Source organism: Lathamus discolor, chromosome 2, assembly GCF_037157495.1.
Source record: "Lathamus discolor isolate bLatDis1 chromosome 2, bLatDis1.hap1, whole genome shotgun sequence".
Lineage (NCBI taxonomy): Eukaryota > Metazoa > Chordata > Aves > Psittaciformes > Psittacidae > Lathamus > Lathamus discolor.
The window spans coordinates 61,599,022-61,620,615 of record NC_088885.1 but is presented as its reverse complement, the minus strand read 5'-3'; the positions used below and the strand labels follow the sequence as shown (position 1 = coordinate 61,620,615).

General features: G+C 39.9%; 1 protein-coding gene across 2 annotated transcripts in view; it reads right to left on the bottom strand.

The window, feature by feature from the left end:
• Nucleotides 1-21,594, bottom strand: part of SLC66A2 (solute carrier family 66 member 2) — a 60,922-nt gene that overhangs the window by 28,406 nt on the left and 10,922 nt on the right. The window contains exon 4 of one of the 2 annotated variants that reach the window (XM_065667180.1): nucleotides 17,559-17,612. The exons of the other annotated variant lie outside the window; for it this stretch is intronic. Within the exon in view, the coding sequence (XP_065523252.1) occupies nucleotides 17,559-17,612 (54 nt within the window). The remainder of the gene's footprint in view (nucleotides 1-17,558; nucleotides 17,613-21,594) is intronic. 2 annotated transcript variants of the gene reach the window in all.

Genomic DNA, 21,594 nt, shown 5'->3' with positions numbered 1-21,594 from the left:
TGTGTAAAACAGCAAATTACTCCCAGAAACTTTGGAAGTAACTACCAGGTAATGCTCCCCCCTTCTCCCCCACCTTTTGAACTGCAGATTCCAGGGGAAAACACTGAATAGCTAGTAACTTGCCTAAAGACACATGACCTGTCTCTTTTTCAGCCTTCTGAGAGCTTGACAATCCTGAGACCCTATCTCCTCTATTGTGAAGACATCACAAAAAGAAAGCATTTATGGGATTGATTTTTTTTTTAGTTACTCAAATTATGCACACATGCATGCATGTGTAGGTATGTTTACAACACAAAGCTGAACATTCTTCCTAGAAATATAAACTCCTCTACTCATTTAGGATTTTGGGGGAAGTTTACTCTTTGTTTCCTGGTAACCCACCACCAGCCAAGGCAAATTCTAGCCCCCAGACTGGCTGCACTAATTTGACATCCAAACAGAATAATGCCTTGTGCAGCTGCCTCCTTTGCTAAAATCATGTCATATTGTCTGCTAAACACCTCTTGGCAATTGCCTCAGTTAACCTCAGAATGACCCATTTTAGTATTGGTAGTTCAGTGCTTCAAAATCACCACAAGCATGCAGGAAATTCTAGGAAGCTTTCCACTCTTTTTTCTCACTTGCCTCTCTCCTCTGCCCAGTCTTTACTAAACACACGAAAATGTCAAACACGCTTTAATTATCTGAACTGCATTACAAAGATGCTAATACCTAAAAATGACTGTACAATCTACTCCATTTCATCATGTTTCCTTTCAAATATCTATTGTAGTTACAAATAATAGGGTAGGCTGATGAACAAGAATCCTATTTTGAAAAAAAAAAATAATTAGTATTTCTGGACTTTTGTTCTATGCCGGAACAAAAATAAGACTTTGGAAAATCTGGGGAAGGATAAAGACACAGGCAAACATGCAGATGGGATCTGGGAAATAAGTTCAATTTTTAACACCTCTGATTCGAACTAAGGACCTTCCACCTAGGTTTTTATATGTCCTAGGGGAGCACTCAACGATGAGGCTATTGCCCAGTCAGGTCAGGAAGCGTTTTCTCTCAGCATAAATGTCCTTTTTTTGAACTGTCCTGGTTTGGCTGGGATAGAGTTAATTTTCTTCCTAGGAGCTGGTGTAGTGTTGTGTTTTGGCTTTAGTCTGAGAACAATGCTGGTAACACACCACTTACTCTAAGTCAAGCACTTTTCAGTCTCTCATGCTCTGCCGGTGAGGAGGAGCACAAGAAGCCAGAAGGAAACCTGAACCAAAATTGCCGAAGGGGTATTCCATACCACAGCATGCCATACCCAGTATATGCACTGGGTGGAATCACCTGGAAGGGACCAATTGCTGCTCCGATCGGGCTGAGTATTGGTTTCTGGGTGGTGAGCAATTGTGCTGTGCATCACTGTCTGAGTTTTCTCTCTTTTTATCATCTCCCTTTATTATTACTAGTAGTATTAGTATTATATTCTACTTTATTTCAACTACGAAACTGTTCCTACCTCAACCATGGGGTTTACTCTTTTTTTTCCCAATTCTCCCCCTCCCACCAAGGGGCAGGGGAAATGAGTGAGCAGGTGCCTGGTGCTTAATTGTCAGCTGGGGTTACACTGCAACACAAACAAACAATTTTGACCGAACAAATTCATTGAAATAATTTATGTGTGTGTTTGTGAAGATGTGACCATTCACCAGTGACAACCCTCACCCCAACAATCTGTTCACAAATTTCAAGCCAGTAGTAGCAGAAAAATCTCAACCTACCGTTTCTCATTTGCTAACATTAACATCATTCAATGGATGTATATGGAGACCAAACAGGAAGAATTTCCACACAAATTACTTTATAGCATTAGCAGGAAGAATTTATAAGGAGAGAGACCAGTATAGAGTTGGGGTGTTTGCAGACTGCCTTACTGATTACAGCACTTGTAACTGGAAGAGCCAAGCAAGACAGAGCTACCCTGAAACAGAATTTCTACTTCAACTTCCCAGCTGCTTAGTTTGACCAGATAAATCCCTGCTTTGACACAATCAGTGGTTATTATGCAAGATGCACTTCTGAATACCACAGTTTCTGAACATTTTGTGTCTGCAGTTTAATGCTCCACAGTCAATGTATCTTCAAGATGTGGAAAGAAGAGTAATGGTAGCAGATTTAAATAAGTTGCTCTGTCATGAAAAGTTTGGTGTAGACGCAGGTGTGCACTCACAAAGTGTTCACATTTCCCAGCAGAAGTTTAAGCCCCTCTCATTCCTTTCAAGCTACAGCAGGACAACTGCTTAGCTCCCTGAAGCTTTTCTCATTGAGAAGTCACCAGAATTTCTAACACCGCCTTTTTTTTCTTTTTTTTTTTTTTAAAGATTTTATACACACACAAAAAAGAACAAGCCTGGATTTTAAGCCAGATCTGTTCACTTAGTTGGTTCAAAATATAATCTTACAAACCGTTCTGTCAGTAAAAAGGATCAGGAATATCTTAGGCTGTCATTGCTGCCAAACATAGAATCATAGAATAGTTAAGGTTGGAAAGGACCTTAAGATCATCTAGTTCCAACCCCCTGCCATGGGCAGGGACACCTCACATTAAACCATGCCACCCAAGGCTCTGTCCAACCTGACCTTGAACACCCCCAGGGATGGAGCACCCAGCCACTGCTGGAGGCAGAAGACTTTGGCTGTTATGGCCCTTTATAAATATAACTACTTTTTAAAAGGACAACAAAAAACTCCACACCAAAACAGGCAGAAGACAGCTCAGTGGCAGTGTTCGCCAGTGAGATGATTCTACCACAACTGGGTGCAGTCCTGGCTGAGTGATATAGGGATTTGCCCTCCACTGCTGTATCCTTTACACATTCCATACACAGGAATGCAGGGGACACAGACAATGATGACAGGTGAAACACAAAGGAAAAAAAAAAAAAAAAAAAAGAGAGCTGCAAACAATAGTCCCGTCCACAAATTCCTCATTAAATTTGCGTGCTCTCCCGTGAAGAAATGGTTTCTTCAAAGACTGAGCAGTTCTTTAAATCTACTGCGCACAGAGATTTAACGAGAAACTTTCAGATAAAAATATTTTAAGCCATCTTGATATTAAGTTTGCTCTGTTCACTGAGTGCACAGTTACTTGTTCTTCTACTACAACCTACTCGCAACAGGGGGCAAAGAAAAGCATGAGGGAGTAAACAGCATCTCTGAGGACACTGAGGACATGGTAAAAAAATTAATTTAAGGCAAAAGACATTTTCTGAAATAACTGCTCCTGAGTTTTACATGAAAAGGGGTGAAAAGACAAGGAAAGGCAGCAGTGTAAAACCCTAATGTAAGCAAGAAGTCATTCCAAGTTTTTGGTCGTTTGTATAAAAGGACAAAAAAAAAATGCAGGCAAGAATTTCAAGACCAGCAACCATTTCTTTTCAAAGGCTGCTTCTTTCAAAGGAGATAAGGACATAGAAAAAAGTTACCTACCAACAACTGCACAGTTTGTGACATTTACAAAGCAACCTACTAAAAAGTCACTTTAAGTAAGGAGGGGATGGCAAAATTTTTATCATCACAAATACGAAAGTAGACTTTAAATTTTAAAGATAACTATGCACACATTCACACACAAAAAATGCAGCAAGCTTGCAAAGGCTACTGAAGTGTGTATAGAAACCAAAGCAGTCTATGTATTTTAGAAACAGCAGTATTGGTCCTGATTTTGACAGGGAAAAAAATCCCCTAACTCATACAACTTAAGCAAAGAAACAGCAACATTCTGAATATTTAAAATGTTGCATCTCCCAAGTTCTCACCAGGCTTTTGAGTTGCAATGGGTAAAGTAAAAAAAAGAAAGCTTTAAGCAGCTATTAAAAAATAAAAAATGTTTTCATGAAATACACTTTGGATCTGTCTTCCGTTGACTAGTTTCTATGTCTCCACGGAATTGTCCAAGATGAACAATACCCGTTTCTTTAAATGCACAATACAAGTAAAAATAAATCTGCCAGAACTGAATTCTGGGGTTTGGATTTTTATCCTTACCCATGGGAGGGAACATAGGATCCTGATGCAGTAAATGTAATGCATACTGATCATTTGCAGAGCAAAGAGAAAGTAGGGCACATAATAAATGCATATGAAAGCAGACATTCATATCTTCAGGAATAGTGGTGATATAGTTGCCTCCACAAGGAAGAAAATATGCTGATTACTAGCAATCTGTGTGTCTGGAAGGAGACTGAGTACACCCAGACCCTCCCCATAAATTCATGATTCATTGAAAAATTACAACTTTTCTGCTGTTAATCCAAGAGGGTACAGGAAGCACCTTCACATGAACAGCAAAGTTATATCCTTTTTTCCCCAACCTTGCTCAGTATCATGTAATCTCCTCATATAGGCAGACATCACATGTAATTCTTTTAGTAACAAGATAACATTAAATTTTGAAGTTGAAAACATTTACTCTGAAAAATAAATTTAAATTTTTAAATGTGATTAGGCATGCTCCTCATGAGGCCTATGTTTGCCACTCTATTAATAATCATTTAAATCACTGAGCATCTACTATAGTTTTAATGAGTCAAATACTGAATCTAAAGAATTATGGGCCAATGCACTAGAACCAGATCTTAGACAGCTTTATCTGCTTCTGCAAGAACAATTGTTTTCCTTTTTCAGTTTAGCTTAATAGAAGTATCTCATTTATTCAAACAGTAAGAAACTGATTGGGAAGCAATTAACACTTGCTCTGTTCTTTTTCTTTGAATGGTGACTGAAAGTATAAAAGGATGAGATGACCACAAAACCAGAAAATAAAATCATTGAATGAATTTTGCTAAAAATCTGTCTAAAAATAATGCCTACTTTGTTGGGGGGGGTTTTAAAATGTATTTCCACAAAATGATCCTTCAATACAAACACTGCATTTCATTTAGTTTTTTTTAAAGTTACTCCACAATTCTGTTCTAAATCAGTTTTCAACCAAAACAACCTTCCTCATCCCAGCTCCACTGAACTAGTCAAAGGGACTTTGGAAGTCAAAGGGAGAGGGTTTAGGCCTTAAAGCAGGAGCAACTGTTTGTGGGACAAGACTCTGAAGTGAATTTGGGAAGTGATATGGCTTTCAAAAAAAATCCTTCCACCTTAATCCTGTCTCTTCCTTGACACAATCTCCTATACAACCCTCCAGCAGTCCAGGCTGCGATCTCGAATGTGGCTGTAAGCTAAGCAGTGCTGAACACTGCACTGTCACACCACCAAATGTCTAAATAATTTGTCGCAATATCTAATGTAATCACCTCTTCTGAAATATTCATTTAGGGTGCATGAAATAGTAAAAAGCATCAAGCCAAGGAGATGGGAGAATAAGGTGATGTACTGCCTGACTTCGAAAGACTGTCATGTCTCAGTGAGGATGAGATAGAGGATGGGCACAGGAAAAAGATACTTAAAAGAGTTCAAAAGAAAGAAATTTCTTATATTGTCAACAGTACAACAGAGCAGGAGTGTTTAGTTAATAACTTCTATACATATGTCAAGTCTGTGCTACTGCAGCATTCCCATCAAACAGCCTCCACACTAAATGCCAATGTCTATGCCATTTTCCATATTGAAGCCCATCTCCTCAACACACAGGAACAGAATCAATTAATAATTCACTAAAAAAAAAAAAAAAAAGTCTCTTCAGCATTTGTAAGTCATTCTTTGGGCACCTGTTAACCACCAAACATCAGAAATGACAGTCTAGCATTCACACCAGAGGGGTGTTTGGTTTTTGTTCTTCAGCATGCCTTGGGCCTGCAGGTTCATAAAAAATTACCAAAAAACAGAAATAAACATGAATAAAAGTAACTGTGTATTTACTGCCACAAAAGAAAATTAGTAAGTGAAGCCTAGTGAGGCAGAGGCGCTTTCCATGATGCACTGCTGATCCCAAGACCACAGGTGGCAGTATCCATCTCAGGGATTCAGGTCCTTCTCAGACAATGGAGACAGACCCACTTGCCTTCAGCTTCTGTGGGTGACTTGGGGAGTCTTGGGTAGAACCAGACAGGAGGCCTTTTTCTTTCATGGGAACACTGAGATTTCAGCTGTTCCTCCATTCAAAGTCAGAAGGAAATCATAGTCTCCCAGCTACGTACATTCAAAGAGGGAACCTGAGTACTTAAATAGCATAAGGGCTAGCATGATTCCTTCAGGCTCCCACTGGGGCCCCTCTCTCCTGCTTGTATCTGGCTTCCCAGGGGACCGTCAGAGCCGCTTTGCTCAGACTAATACCCTCCAAGTTATCTTTGCAAGCCGGGACCTCCACCTCAGTCTCTCGCATCCCATGTGAGTGCCATGATACCAGCTGTATCAATGCCTGTACAAGTGGAATGTTGCAGCTCCAGTCTTTACAAGGCTAGAAGCATTCAGGGACAGAGGCAGGCACAAACTAAATGGGGGTGAGGGCAAAACTGCACCAATTGCAAGCATTCTTTTTGTGCTTACAACAGGGGGTCAAGAACATACAGGAAAACAGGAGCACCTCAGCCCCCTGCCCAGATTCATCCTCACTTAGCAATCCCATGCAATACAGACACGGAGAACCTAGGTTCCCCTGCTTAAGTGTTCCTGCCTCAGAGCTGGAATATAAAATGGAATTTCCTTTTTCATCTCCCAGAAGTGAACAGCCCAGGAAGACTGGCTAACTGGAATGTAGCAAAGGTCTTTCTTTCTTCTTTCTCACTTGAAACCCCATCAGAGGGTTTGAAACCCCTTTTCCAATAGCTGTATCTTTGGTGCATCATTATTTGCAAAGTAAGAGAGTAGAGTGGGGGAAGGATGGCAATCTTTCAGTAAAATAAAGCTAACCCTAATTGTTTTCAGCCAAGAAAACGGTCAGGTAGTGCATTACAGCTTAAAAACACAACACTTGCATCCAAATAGAAAAAGGTTTTTTTCCCTTCATACAACAGTGAAAATGGCAAAGCACCTATGCTTCAGTGCTAAGTGCCTTTCAATATTCAGCATAAGGAAACATCTTGTTAACATGTTATTGTTTATAAGTAAGAGCTTTCGAAGCATAGACTTATTAAATATATTCCCTATTTCTCACTTAATAGAAAGTACCAACTTCATATTCCCAGTGCACTTTAAGTAAAAGGCAGCTAATAAAATATACAGGATAAAATGCAGCGAAAAAATTAAATCAGGCTGAGTGTAACAATCAGATTCTACCTTGAGCATCACCTCCACAAACAGTTCATAAAGCACATTATGCCAGCTCAGACAGCCTACTGGAACCCCAGCCCCTTGTAACACCATTTTAATTGAGACCAAGCGAGAGCTGTCACCCAGCTCAGCCCTTCAAAGTATTAGACTCTGGGTGACCTCATTGTCCATTTCTCCCACTCCATATACTGCAGTGGGTATGGTTCTTTCAGTAGGCTTATTTCCAACAGACTAAATCTGTAAACAAAAGCTGAAGTCCTGAGCAAATGAGGCCCACAGGGCCTCAACATATGAAATGAGCAGCTTTCCAGGGTGACAGCATATGTGTCTTTCACTTGGAGTCCCTGTTCCAAGAATGAGCAGCAGAAACTGAGTGCAGTCTATGCCCTCATCTTCTTCTAGTCCAGGACATAACTCTTGATATGTTGACTCTGCTGATGTGTTCATGTGTTGAACCGTTGATTCTACACCACTTGCATAAATATAAAGATAACATTATTTTCAAATACATGAAATCTACAAAACATGGATGTGCCAGGATCTATAACAAGATCCTAAAAACATGATGCAGTCAGGATTCTTTTCCCCAGCAAGCTGTCTAGACAATCCATTATGTCTGAGCACATAGCACTGGGAAACAGCAATTCTTTAATCACACACCATGTCATTCAGTGTTACAAACCACTTAGGGAAAAGAAAAAGATCTATCAGCCTGTCAATGCACCTGTACTAACAACTAAAATCACCTCATCTTGAAAGTTCATTCTGAAGTCTGTTGAGTTACCCTTTAAATGTTTCATTATTTACACCTTTTGCACTCAACTGGCATCTTGGCCATCATCTTCAAAAATAATCATTAGTCTTCTACCTTGTTTTGCTTACAGAAACTGAAAGACATCAGACAAGCAGCAAAGCAGAATGTCACTATGGAAGTCGGACAAACAATTCTCAACGTAGCTTTAAACTTACCTACTGCCATCCTGCATTAGCAATGTTTTACTGGGCTTTCATTGGTAAGGTCTGCCCTCTACAGTTCCTAAACCCAACTAGCAACGCTGAGGGAGTGAAGCAGTCAGTACCCACAGAACAGGAAGGTGTGTTTGGGAGCACCTAAATTGATAGATTTATGCAAGTCATGGGACATAGATGGGAAGCATCTGAGGGTTTTGAGGGTGCAGGCTGATGCCTTTGCAAGGCTACTCTATCATCTCTGAAAGGTCACGGTGACTGGGAGAGGTTCTCTATGACTGGGGGCAAGGGAAGAGAAGGAAAAAAAAAAAAGAAAACAATCACACCTATCTTCAAGGAGGAGGAACCAGGGAACCACAGGCCAGTCAGCCTACTCTCATCCCTAGGATGGCTATGGAAGAAGTCCTCATGGCAGTCACTTCAAAGCACATAAAGGACAAGAAGGTGGCTAGGAACAGACAGCATGGATTTACCAAGGGCAAACTATACCTTACCCAACCTGACTGCCTTCTATTATGAGAAGACTGGCTTTAAAGGCAAGAGGAAAGCAGTATAGGTTGTTTACAACACCTTTAGCAAGGCTGTTGAGTCTCCTACAGTATCTTCATTAGCAAAACACCAACTGGTAAGTGGACAATAAAAAGGGTAGACAATTGTCTTAATCATCAGACTCAAAGAATTTTTCCTCCCAAAGGAAAACCATACAATTTATGACCAGTCAGAAGACAGCCCACAATATATCACAGCAGTGTTCAGTACTAGGGCAAGACTCCAACATCTTTTAATAACCTGGACAATGGCAAGTTCATGAAATTCGGGTAAGTCCATCACAGACTGAGGGACAGCATTACTACTCAAATGGCTATTAGTCTGGAGATACAGGCTGACAGGAATACCATGAAGTTCAGGGTTACTGCACAGCTGGGAAGGAGTAACAGTACAGCTGCTAGGGGCTGACTCGCTAGCAAGCAGCTTTGTAGACTACTGGAGGGTAGCCTAGCAGACAATTTGAGAGGAATTAAGAAATGCGTCCTTGTTGCAAAGGCAGCTGATCACTTACTGGGCTGTACAGTTAAGCAAGTGCACGGCTAACAGACAGAGGGAAGTGTTTATTCCTTTCTATTCACTACCAGCAAGACTGTACCTGGATGGAGTTCCCAAGTACAAGAAAGGCATACCTACTGGAATGAGCCCAGTGGTGGGTCACCGAGATGATCAAAAGGCTGAGGTATATGGTGTACATGAAGAACCAAGTTTGTTCAGTTTTAAGAAGAGAAGGCTTCTTGCTGCTATCTGAGAGTGTACCTGTGGACATAAATTTGCCTGAGCAACGCCCTGAGCAACCTCATCCCTGCTTCAAGGGACCACGTAACTCTTTCTAAACCAAATTATTCTATGACCTTGTTTAAAGAACAAATCTTACTATTCAGATCTAGATGTGACCAAGTATACAATGGCATGTGACAAGCTAAGTAAGTCTGAAACTGCAAAAGCTTCTCACACCTGCTAAAGTGAAGCAGCACCTTTGTGCATAGGTGCTCCCTGCAGGAATAGGCAGACAAACTGGCTGTATTTGAACATTTAGATGTTTCACCACTGATGTTATTAAAGCATCTAGTTAGTCTGGCTCCCACCACGAAGGAAAATTTTATTTCAAAAACTCTGGTTTTTCACAATTTCTCCAGCTACCACCGAAGCCCTGACAAGATCAGACTCATCTCCCACGTTCCAGGCACCGCTCGGCAGGGAAGGTTTGGAAACCCAAGAGCACCCTCGTGTGGCTAGACGTTGCTATGAGCTCCCCTTCCTCAAATTACACGCAGCGCCAGCAAAATCCACGTTTTATTTCCAAGTTTACTCCCCCCACCACCACCACCAACTAGAAGCGGTATTTGTGCCAGAATTACTGTCACCACACAGTTCTTCCAACAGACCCTACTTGAGTCGTCTTCTTTCCACAGGACTACAGCTTGGTGACAGGCCTCACAGAGGCTGCTAAAGGGGCACTGCAGCAGTCAGCCAGCAAGAAACCAGAGCAGCACACTCCAGAAACAGCACTGAGCTTTGCCTCCTGTGATATCTCTTGGTAATACTGCTCATGCCAAGCTGGAAAGCCACCTTCACCATCACCCTCTTTTCTCCCAATGCTAAAAGACAGGTTTTCCTCAATTCAAGAAAAAAAGGAATATAATTTCCTGCTAGCAGATAAGGGTTTTTTCTTTTCCCTGACCACTTCAGTTTTGGATGTTGGTTTTTTTTAAGAGAGACTGAATGAACAGCAGCTGCACTTCTCTTTCCCAGCTTCCCCAATCACTGCAGCATGCACTTCGTGCTGCACAGAAAAGGAAAGGCCTCACCACTGTACAAGCCTTGTTCACGCCACCTAGCCTGCACCCATGCCCTGCCTGTCCATCCCCTTTCTCCTTGTAGCCAGTAGGCTTTCAGAATAGGCATGAGCCCTTTATATGCTACGTTCAACCTGGCAGTTCACTGTAAGTAAATAAAAAGAATGGCTTGCTTCCATTTTCATGCTGAAGCCATTCAAAAGCAGTAGCAAGGCTGACGCAAAAGAAGGGGCCAGAAGGCCCTTACTGAGGTCTGAACATACTGTTCTACCGCCAAATAGCATATTACTGAAACCATTATGACTCCGTAAAGATTTTACAAGACTCTGGCTAGCTGTTTTCCCTACCACCCATATGTTGCTTAAAGGCAGCTAAATAATAATTTTAAAATGTGGTAGCCTCAAAAATACAACACCATCCTCCAGGTCCCCTGCCCTGATCACTACTAAACCCACATAAGACCTTCTAAAAGGGATTGAGATGCTTATGGTCTGACTACCACGAATGCCAGGAACCAAATGAAATAACGTGGGATGCAAAACATTACAAAGATAATACAGCTAATGAAATTAAGAACACAGTGTATTTCTTATTATTGTAGAAGTATTCTTCATTAGCTAACATATATATATCCTACACCAAAATGGAGGAGTAAAAGGAACAAAAGGACTGTATTTTCAAATTGCATGTGGTGGTCTCACAGAACACCAGAGGAAATATTTCATTTACAGTCCCACAATAGCTCAGATCAGAAGAGCCCTCTGCAGGACATTTAGTTCAGTCTTCTGTTCAAAGCTAATCTGCGCTCTGTTTTTAAATTTTAACATTTCACTTTACCAAGAGGTACTTCAGACCTTTCAGATTAAGAACGGGTAGATTTTTAAACTACAATGATGAACCACTTTGACTACAAGTTACTGTATGCATTACAATAACATACAAGCAAAATGTTACTGCCCACACTAGGCAAGAGAAAAGGATAATCCCTCCAGCCATTAAGGCTTTAGAGGTTTCAGTTTAAGAACTGAAAGAAACTGCAGGTGGCAGCTCCAATTTCTCAAACCTTTTGAAAAAACACTTTACAATGACTTTCCAATGCAGCCCTCAAAGTCCAAGAATGCTACTTACATTTATCACTGAATGTAAAATATTCACAATAAATACTCTTTAATAAATTCGCTCTGCATTTCGTCCTTGGTTTTGTGGTTGTTCTTGCATCCTGCCTATGCTGGCTCACATACTGAACAAGTGATCACAAACAGCAGCATGCTTAGGAGGAGGAAGAGGGGATGTTTGGAGTTACGAAGTTTGCCTCTGCAAGTAACTGTTAACCAAGTAACAGTTGCTTCCCACATAACTGTTGCCCTGCTTGCTTTCCTGGAGATGACTGTACACCTGTCAGCCAATGGAAGTAGTGAATGAATTCCAAACCAAATAAGCTTTGCCTGTACACACAGCTTTTGCTTTACCTGTTAAACTGTTAAAGCAAGTTTTCTCACTTTTACCCTTATGATTCTCCCCTCCCACGGTGGGGGAGTGAGTGAGCAGCTGTGTGGGGCTCAGCTGCTTAGCAACAGCCCACAACACAGGAACAGGCATGTTACTCCCTGTAGCTTTACTACAACTACTGACATTACGTCCATAGCTCATTAATGCAGCAATACATCTGAAACCATCTTAAGACTTGGAAGCTACTGCCTCATACTTATTCATGCAGGTAATGTCAGTCTCCTCCCCTTCTATTGCCAAGTTCATCCATGTCTCCCATGAGAAAAAACAGCTGGTGATCACCTTTATTCTCATGCATCCCACCACTTGTCTCCAGCATTTAAATGTGCTACATGCCATGCATTCCCAAAGCAACCTGCCCACCTAGATCCCTCATGACAGCATCTGTCAGTCTGTGGACAGATTTATTTATTGCAAATCTCCTTCTCCCCTCCTGGATCTCCCACACAGGCATGTGGCCCAGTGTTCTCTGACACAGGAAATCAGATTAAAAGAAAAGCCAATATTGCACTGTGGTGAGGAATGAACTTTCACACAGAGCTCTATGTTCTACCCTGTAACAAGCACGCAGGCATGCAGCAAACATACCATACTCATCCCACCAGCTCACTGTGGAGAGGGGTGTGTGTTTCTGGTCTCTTGCATCAAGGAAACTGCAAACTACCAGTCAGAGATCATAGGTGCATGGAACCCTCAACAATCATAAATTAGTTTGGGTTCCTCCCTTCCCTGCTGCCTTTTCTGAAAGCAAAATGTCTCTCTGAAATATAGAATTTAAGTAGACAGATTTAAATTCAAACTCATAAGAAACAAAAATTATGTATTTAAGAAACCAAAAAGATATTACAGCTTTCAACTTAATTATTCACTTACAACAAATTGAAAAATGCTACTTCATCTTTAGAATCTCCATTTCTTATTTTCTTTTGTCTCCTGAAAAGGCCTAAATATTGATGCAGAGAAAGATGAGGGAAAATAAATGTCCCCATCATACACAGAACTACAACTGAAGTGCCAATGCAGCCAGGTACAATTTCCTCTGGCAAAGCAGACCAGAATTCCTCAACAACTAGAACCCCATTAATACACACCCAAAAAAAACCCATCCTTTTGGCATCCTAGCCACACAGACACCATTATAACCCACTCCCCTGGACACCCTCCCCAGAAGATCAACAAAAGCACTCTGGAATTAGACTAACAAGGACGCATATAGTCCTGGAAAGAAGAGACCTAAACCCCTTCAAGTCTGTGTGCAGTTACGCACACACAGTGGTGGTAGCTGCATCCTAGCAACAGCTATGCTTTCATTATGTATTCAACTACACAGCAGCTGTACGGGAACTCGACTACTAGAAAGTGTGGTGTAAAAGCCACATAACTTCAATGAAACCAAAGCACTACCCACAACTGCCTAAGGGAAACTGTTTCTGCACTCTGCTCAGGATGCCAGCACCGGGACAGAGAAGCACATTGTGCATATTATTGACAGAGCACCCACAGAAAATCACAGAGCATACCTGCACCTTTGCAAGCCAGCCACCCTGCTGGACTCAAACAGAGGAAGCCAGAGCACTGATTAAATAAAGTTTACAACCTTCATGGCATATGTAGGTGTGGCACTCAAGCACATGGTTTAGTGGTGGACTTGGCAATGTTAGGTTTACAGCTGGACTCAAAGATTTTTTCCAACCTAAATCATTCTAGAATTCCATGCAATGTGTTAGTGCTGTTCTAGAGTATGCCGACAATATCACAAACCAACTGATGCCCCCAGTTAAGTAAAGAGTATAGACAAAGGAAGTCACAAGCCTGTCACACTGCCCATGGAAACCATGTAGCAGATGACTGTACCTGCTTAGTTCACATTATCTTCATTATTTTGCAGATACTAACTCTGTGAAGTTAACTACAGACATCTTGCATTTTTTCCCCATTAAAAAAAAAAAAAAGTAGTTTTAAATATTTTTGCAACAGGTATTTGGTGAATCTAAGTTTCTGTCACTTCACTACTACTTTTTAAAACTTCATGCTAGTTGGATAACTTATTGTTTTAGCTAAAGCTCAGGCTTCAGTAACATGGCAAGTGTTAAAACCAACTTCAGAGAAGGAAGGAAAAACTTAGTGACCATAGAATCACCGCAGACTGGTTTGTCTTGGAAGGGGCCTTAAAGCTCATCCAGTTCCAACCCCCTGCCATGAGCAGTGACAGCTTCCACTAGACCAGGTTGCTTCAAGTCCTGGTCTTGAACACTGCCAGGGATGGAGCAGCCACAGCTTCTCTGGGCAACCTGTACCAAGGCCTCACCACCCTCACAGGGAAGAACTTCTTCCTAATATCTCATCTAAACCTATCCTCTGTCACCATAAAGCCATTATCCCTAGTCTACCTAGATCTACCAGAAGTGTCCTTCAAGATGTTTAAACATCGATTCAGAAAAACATAAGAAGTTACATTCACTTTGAGACTTGCCTGTCACACCATTGAGACCACTCCAAACTTCAAAAGATACAGCCCCTTTGGAACAATGCCTTGTTTAGTGCTTTTGTTACTTCTGCCCCAGCAAACTCCAACACTCACATAGCTCAAAATACATACAGCAAACTTGTATTTTTAGTGTAACAGATTAAGACATTTATCCACATTTATTCTAAAACATCCCACCAAGGGTGTGGGGGGGGGGACATGACAAATGCAGCTTTGCTCAGTCTCTGCAGCAGCCATCAAATGCTAGCAGGCACTAGGTAGAACTACATACTTACATTACAAAAAGGGAATAAAGTATTATCCCTTCAGAACTGGAGCTACTTAATTCTTTTTAATCCTTCCTTTGCCCAGAAAAAGGGGAATAATTTTATTTCCATATTAAATCAGGAAACCCTACACTCTGGGGCCCACAACACTGTAAGTTATTTTACTTAGGTCAGTGAAATTGCAGCTCAGTGAAACTGCAGCAACCTTCCCCCACTCAAGTCTCCCCTTCTCCCCACTCTCAACTTTCCCTCAGCACTGACTGCTAGAAAGTCAGTTTTCAGAGTCATGTGCCAGATAAAGGCTTTTTCAGATAACATGCGGATAAAGCAGTGGCATTAAGTGGTTTGCTGGATTACTGACAAGGAAACGTACCTAAAAGCAATTCCAGACAGCATTGCAGGAGCTCAGTTACTATTAGTAGAGAGGCATCAAACAAATGCCTCAGTATGCATCTAACAAGTTGAAAATTCATAGACAGACTTGTATGTCTTCAGATGACTAGTTCTACAACAAAACTGTGTTCATGGATAGTCAATCTTCAATTACAAACACAATATACAGTGGTTTTACTATGTAACCGGAAAAAAAAAAAAAAACAAACCGTAATATAATGGTTTCTGAAGCCTCAAAAGATATTGAAAAACATTTTACACCACTGAAATAAACAGGCGAACTGAAAAAGCTGACTTATTCTTCTAGGGAAAAAAAAAGTTTAATCAAAACTCATTAAAAGACATTATGAGAATGCACTGTCAGGTGGAAATATGGCAAATACTCCCTTTACCCCTCTATGTGATCTTCCCCAGAGCTGTAACAAAACACTGCACTGCACGATATAGCTCAGTGAAGCCCTCTGTAAACTGAAGTTATGACTTATGCCGTGATGTAAAGCACCATGCATCCAGATCTTTACACAATCAGGATACACATACATTATATTGTATGTACAAGATAACCAAACACCTTGAAACATTTCTTATTTGGTTACATCCATAAGAATTACCACATTTCAACAGACTTGCGCACCCCAGTCTTTAAAATCCCATGCAGTAATGTAAGACTGACCTGTTTTTCTTAATGATAATTCAATTCATCCCATTCTGCCAAGCAATTCCAAAATGAACTTGAAGTAGTATTTATTAATCAAATATTTCAAACTTAAAACAGTTGGATTAAAAGGTGTTTTCTTCTACAAACCTCAACTTTTTAACCTATCAACTACCAAGCACGTTACTTTTCAACAAAAAAAAAAAAAGGACAAAAATACCTGAAATTAGTAAAAGATCACATAAGTTACTTATTTCTGTTCGATTTTAACTACTTGAAGCTTTTTTAAATAACCCACTCTATCATAATTAGGAGCACAGACAACTCTTTCTAGGTCTCACACTATAAATAAAGCATTAACGAATACTAGTAAAAGACAACAGGAATATTGGCACAAGGAACACAGGACTGCTTAAAGGTTACATTCCATTGGTTAGTGTTGCAAGCCAGTGAGAATGACTACAAACTAGAATTAAAGACAAACAGAAAAACAAAATAGTTTGATACCAAGTCCGGGGAAAAAAATTGTTTTGAAAACACAAAAGGAAAAGGTGCTTTGAAAAATAATGGCATTGGACCCGAAAAGGTAAATTTCCTAAAGTGTGTATTTTGCCCCTAAATCTGAAAGGGGAGACCCAGAAGATGAATCATTAAAAGGGAGTTTAACCTTAGCAGGAACGGCCATATGCCTTCAAGAAAGCACTCAGGTTAATACTACTCCTCAATAGTCTTCTCAGAGCTAACTCCAGTTTAATTAACTGTGTGTGTTGACGAATACAGAAGTGGAGACTCTCCTTCGGCACCAGTAATATTCTTCTTTACCTTCTATTTTTTCAGTTGACCCCTTACTAACTCAAGTATTGCAACACAGCATAACTTAGTATCAATGTGAGATTCTGACTCAGTTCAATTAAAATCTGTCCAGAAGTCTACTTTGGGAACTTTTGTGTCTCTAGTCAACACAACTTCCCTAACACTAAGCCCCAACTAACTTAAAACAAAATTACCATGACTTGAATAAACTCACTTTCCAAACTACTAAGAGTTGAAAATACTGCCAAGCTGGTTTGCACCTAATATTTCCTCTTCCTTAGGCAAATTAAAAAGCATAGATTCCAACTTTGGAACAGAAGATTAGAAGATTTCACTTAAAGTGTTACTAATTCCCAAGTACCAATGTTGAGGCTGCTTTAATGAAAGAGGAATAAGCCAGAAAATTTCACAAGGATGCAAGCGTTTTGTCTGAACATCAAGCATTGTGGGAAATTTCTTTAGTAGCATTCTGAACAAAACTGAAAGGTACTCCTGTATTTTTCATAGTTTCTTCCAGACTCAGATCTGGAAGAGGAGAAATGTGAGTGCAAAGAGACAGATCCCTGTATCATGCAGTATTTTGCTTGTCTAGCTCGGGGAAGGAAAAAAGAAGGTATCATTGACACAAAACATGGTGAATTCCACTGTCTTCAGAAAAATGGTTTCTGAAATAGAGCTGAAAGCATCTTTTCCTCTATGAAGGAAGTTAAAAAGTGGAGAAGGGAAAATTTAAAAACCAACAATCAAAAAAAAAAAAAAAAGCACCAGGTTTTAGTATGTCAAGAAAAGGTAATGCAAACATTCTTTATGGAAATGATCATGCAATCATTTCAAAAAATGTTTACAAAAAGTAGCAAAGCATGAAATATGTAGTCAAGGGGACAACTTCATGCAGAATGGGTTTGTCCAGTACATACCCAGATAGGATCTCTTGGGAGGTGCTTTGATTTCTTCATCCTTACTATCTGCAGCTACATAAAAAAAACAGTAGAGGGGGAAAAATTAAAAAAAAAGGAAGAAAAAAAAAGAAAAAAGAAAAAGGAAGGAAAGACAAACAGACTTGTATGATTAAATACAACAGTGGGTCTTTTAGTTATAGTTTAGTCAGTTAGTATATTTTGCTTATAAAAAAAATATAGCCAAAACAAAACATGCCAGAAATCTTAGTTCCCATGCCTTCTATAAAACTCCCACCCCATGATGTTGAGATAGGGTCAAGCAGTAGGAAGTCCCAGAACAGTCTCAATGTACAACCCAACAGCAATGTACCTGGGGGAGAAAATGAAGGCTTAAAACAGTGAAAAAGACAGCTTAGCTTTTTCTTTATCTATGTTTCACAACCAGAGAAAACAAGCTGTTATCTCAGCAACACTGAGTGTGTAGATATATATGTATAATCAGCTAAGCCAATCCAGTTGCCTTGCCTCCCATGCAAAATGCTGTTCTAAAATAGTTTCAGAAAACCTGTGCTTAAGCCAATCTTATGAAGGACAAAGAAGACACCAATCTGCATGCAAAATTCTTTCACTCTAGCCTTCTTCTACCAGTTGAAAACCACATATTACGCAAGTTCGCTTTCCAGTATCAAAAACAGAGCTCTTCAAGGGATCAAAGTGCTATAATAAGACACAAGTTATAAAGCAGATTAAGACAACCAGCAGCTGGAAGAAAAACTGGATGAGTGACCAGAGGAAATTATCTTAATGTAAAACCACGAGAGCCCATGTTCTACACAGGGAGCCTGGGCTGTATATAATAAGAGACACCCAAGAGCCCATTTTTAACAAATGCTGTCCACTGGTTTTCAGTATAGTTTATGCATTCAGGGAGCTAGAAATCTGTCACAATGTCTTGGGCCTGAACTGAAACTGATTCTTTGCTGGAGAGGTGCAGAAGGCTTCTTGGGGAAAGGAAAAGAGGGTCCTGCATAGAGTGTGTGTCCCTCCAAGAATATGAAATGACTGCTCTGGCCTGCCAATGTTTTCAAGAGCGACCAGATGTTTTCAGTTGTCTTTATCTTTGAGCAACTTGCTTCAGCTTCCTCTTGATTCTTGAGTCAAGACATAGGACATGCACATTTTGCTTTTCAATATTTAGCTCTCTAGCATGGTAGCACCATCATGCCCCAGAAATACTACAATGCTTTGAACAAAAACAACTAGAACAAAAGAAACTGCCACTGAACCTTTCTGTACTGAGCCAACAACATAGGGTATATACTGCTGCACAGACACCAATTTAAAAGTGGGCAATGAATAATGAGACCTGTTGTTATCACAACAATGGCACCAGGAGATTTGCATTAAAGCAGTCAAGATGCAATTAAAGTGGTGTTCAATAAAAGACAAAAGACGAGGAAGTGTTTTTTCATGCCTGCTGATTTAATCTGCAGACTTCTTCATACAGATTTCAAAGTATTCATATGCAGGAGAGAGAACTGTATTATCATTGGAGGTTTAAAAATAAAATTGGATACTTTGTTGTTTTCTTGCTTGGCTTGGTTTGGTTTTTGTCATGTCATGTGTTGTGTCCTCCCCCCCAGTTCAGAACTGTTAAAAACAAACTACACAGTCCAAGTTTATGTATAAAACTGTTTCATTGTTCTTTAAAGAGGACTTACTCTGCGCCTTCAACCAACACATAATAGAGTTTTTGTGTTCATAACAAAAAGTCAGAGGAGCACAAGATGGGCTCTGCCACTTTCAACTTACTTTCACTTTGCCAGACTAAAAAAAAAAAAAAAGGAGGGGGGAAGAAGAGAGAGTCTCATAACTGAGAGTCACTGAGAGGAAGAAATAAAAGATTATGCGAGTTTTCCTAGCAAATTCTCTACGTAGAGCTTGTAAGAAATAATCAAACATTACTGGGTAAGATTCTCGGGAGACTGTATTTTTCATGCTATGGTAGTTACGCTATAAAAGAAAGTACAAACGTTTTGACTGAATGGCTTTATGTCTATGTTCTGAATTGCTATTGATATGTATTTTAATCCATTAACAGCACAAAACAGGCTAGAGAATACAGAACAAGCTTGTCAAGATTAGGAAAGACTGCGTCTTAATGCTTCAAGTTTTAAGGAGATTCCTTCTGAACTAGTTGTTACTAAAGGGACCTTAGCTGCGAGAATAATAAAAACAGAAGAAAAAAGGCAACTCCCACATAATTCAAAACACATTGGTAGACATATACTAACTGAGTGGAGGGGAAGCACCACATTTAATAGTAATGCAAGAAACCAGCAAGCCCCCTTCTACAGAAATATTCTATTCACTTTCTAAATATTCTGGATTATTTTGAAGAAACATTCAGAGGTAGGATAGAAATTAAAGAAGAAAAATGTTTAAACTGAAGACTAGCCATGTGAGAAATAATAAACTATATTACATACAGAAATAGTGCACCTTCCCCTCAGAATTCTGCAAGGTTAATCAAAAACACTGACCTCAAACCTACCTAACTTCTCACTACCCCAGCAAGCTATGAGGAAAGAAAGTTAAGTACACAGACTTATCAGCTTGCATAGATCACCATAAAAATCAAGAGATAAGATTAGGTATAGGATTAGAAACATGGATCTCACTCCTACTCATATTCTGCTTGAAATACAAACCTGTCTTTCTGCCTGGCTTGAAAAGAGCTTTGTATGCATTGATATACTTATTCTGAGCCATCGTGCTACAGCTGGCCTTACTAAAAAATAAAAATCAATCACAAGTAAGAAGACTTCAGTTGTTTTCAAAGTTTGTGGGAGGAGGCAATCATTTCAATAAAAACAAATAATAAAGGTCCCCAAGAAAGTAAAATCAGTCTCTCTAGCTAATTAAACATATAAACTGAGTTTCGGGGAAAAGAGAGAGGTCAAATGACTTAATGCAACCTTGAGAAGTTTCCATTACCTGGTAAGGGAAAGACTGATTATCTTTTAAGGAGACTGTATGACTTTCAGGGAGAGTTATTTAAACAGGGCTACATACTAAACTGAATAGCCTTCCTTTCTGTTCAAAGGTTACCAAATGAGCCTGCAAGACAGTGTGTGTAAATGCGAACGAGAATTATATCCCCTCAGAAAAGGCAAACAGAGAAACCTTTCTGCCCCTTCAGAAAATGCTAGCATAGAGAGCAAAGGAGGGAGAAAGCATACATGCCCCTCCCAAATGCCTTCTGGATTTTAACGACTGCTAAATCTAGCTGGAAGTCATTCATCCTGTCAGACTAAGACCCATTGTGAACACCACAGCTTGTGTCTGGGAGCTGGAGTTCAGCTGGCATTCCACATGAATTCACTTACCTGAATAGTTTCACACTACACTCCAAAATGAGCAGGAATGAAAGTCGCTTCCCTAGCTATTACATAAATTACCCTATTGCAGAGCCAGTAGCTACTGCCTTCTAATGATGGCTGTGGATATCTGGAACTGGATCAGACCCTCAATTATTAGGGAGTGAGGGAAGAGAACAGATGGAGAGAATAAATTATACATCCCTATTGGCAAAACAACCGACAAAAAGCTGACAGCATTAATTCTCTTCTTGTTGTTAATAAGCTGTAACATAAAATGCTAAGTCAAAGTCAACAAGGAGAAACAAAAACTACTCCTCTTGCATTTTTTATCTGGGAAAAAGAAAAAAAGCAGAGACTTTCCACAAAGCTTGAACATCAAATAATGATTTCTACTCTGGCTCCAACTGAAATTATCAATGCCTAAAAATTAAGAAATAACCACAATTATAAAAAAAAACACATGAAAATTCCCTTAAATCCCCAAACTAATCCCACACTAAAGCCCAAAGAAACAAGTACAAAAAGACATAGTTTGGCAACCATGATATGACAGCACCTCCTATTTTGGAAGCAAATAACTCCGTACATAAAAATTAAATTATGTACAAAAGCAAGTATTTGCATGCAAAATAAAACTTCAGGTAATAAGTGTATGATCATACCCAAGAACT